General features: G+C 43.6%; 1 protein-coding gene across 1 annotated transcript; it reads left to right on the top strand.

Annotated features, from left to right (window-relative positions):
• Positions 1 to 4: 4 nt before the first annotated feature.
• Positions 5 to 1,246, top strand: LOC107302261 (protocadherin alpha-5-like; the record flags this gene model as incomplete). The annotated part of the gene is made up of 1 exon (XM_015831359.1): positions 5 to 1,246. A coding segment is annotated over one exon (1,242 nt), but the record flags the coding sequence as incomplete, so codon positions are not given.
• Positions 1,247 to 1,250: the final 4 nt, after the last annotated feature.

Consider the following 1,250-nt stretch of genomic DNA (forward strand, 5'->3'; position numbering starts at 1 on the left):
CCTGCAGAATGGGATCTTGTTTGTAAATTCCCGGATAGACAGGGAGGAGCTGTGTGCCAAGACTGCAGACTGTGTCCTTCATCTGGAGGTGATTGTGGAGAAACCTCTGAGGTTCTTCCATGTGGAGGTGGAAGTCAAAGACATGAATGACAATGCTCCAGTCTTCTCTGCCAGGGAACAGATCCTGAGCATGGCTGAATCTGTAACATTCGTTACACGATTTCCATTAGAAGAAGCCTCTGATGCAGATATTGGTACTAATGCTCTATTGACTTACAAGCTCAGTCCAAACAACCATTTTGCTCTTGATTCAGGAAATAATGAAGATGAGAGTAAATCTGTAGTACTTGTGTTAAAGGTTCCACTTGACAGGGAGGAGAGCCCTGTGCATCATTTAGTACTGACAGCAACTGATGGGGGTGAACCAAAACTCACAGGAACTGTTCAGCTAATGATCAGTGTGCTGGATGTTAATGACAACCCTCCTGTATTTAACCAATCTGTTTATAGGGTAAAGTTGCTAGAAAATACAGCTAGTGGGTCCTTAGTTATTACTCTGAATGCTACAGACATAGATGAAGGGATTAATAGGGAAATCTCTTATTTTTTTACAGATAGCCTAGCTCTTCATGTTACAAAGATATTTAGTATAAATTCTGATACTGGGAACATCAGAGTAATTGGAAAATTGGATTACGAAGAAAGTAAATTCTATGAACTTCCAATTCTGGCAAAAGATAAAAGCAGTTTTCCATTATCAGGGCACTGTAAAGTTCTCATTGAAGTGTTGGACATGAATGACAATATTCCAGAATTATCTGTGAATTCTCTTTCTGTGCCATTGCCAGAGGACTCCCCTCCAGGGACTGTGGTAGCCATCCTCAGTGCTTCTGACAGGGATTCTGGCACCAATGGACAAATCAACTGTTTCCTCTTTCCCCCTGGAGTACCCTTCAAACTCGAGTCCACATTCAAGAACTACTACTCCCTGATTGTTGGTGCAGTCCTAGATCGAGAGCAGGTGGCTGAGTACAGGATGGTTGTGACAGTAGAAGATCAGGGCGTTCCACCCCTGTCTTCTAGCATCAGCCTCTTAGTGCCTATCAGTGACATAAATGATAATGCTCCAGCCTTCACACAGCCCTCCTACACAGTCTTTGTGAAGGAGAACAATCCCCCTGGTGCTCACATCTTCACAGTATCTGCCTCGGACCCAGACGTAGCTGAGAATGCCCTGATCACCTATTGGA

Source organism: Protobothrops mucrosquamatus, unplaced genomic scaffold, assembly GCF_001527695.2.
Source record: "Protobothrops mucrosquamatus isolate PMUCROS unplaced genomic scaffold, P.Mucros_1.0 scaffold40984, whole genome shotgun sequence".
Taxonomy (NCBI): Eukaryota; Metazoa; Chordata; class Lepidosauria; order Squamata; family Viperidae; genus Protobothrops; species Protobothrops mucrosquamatus.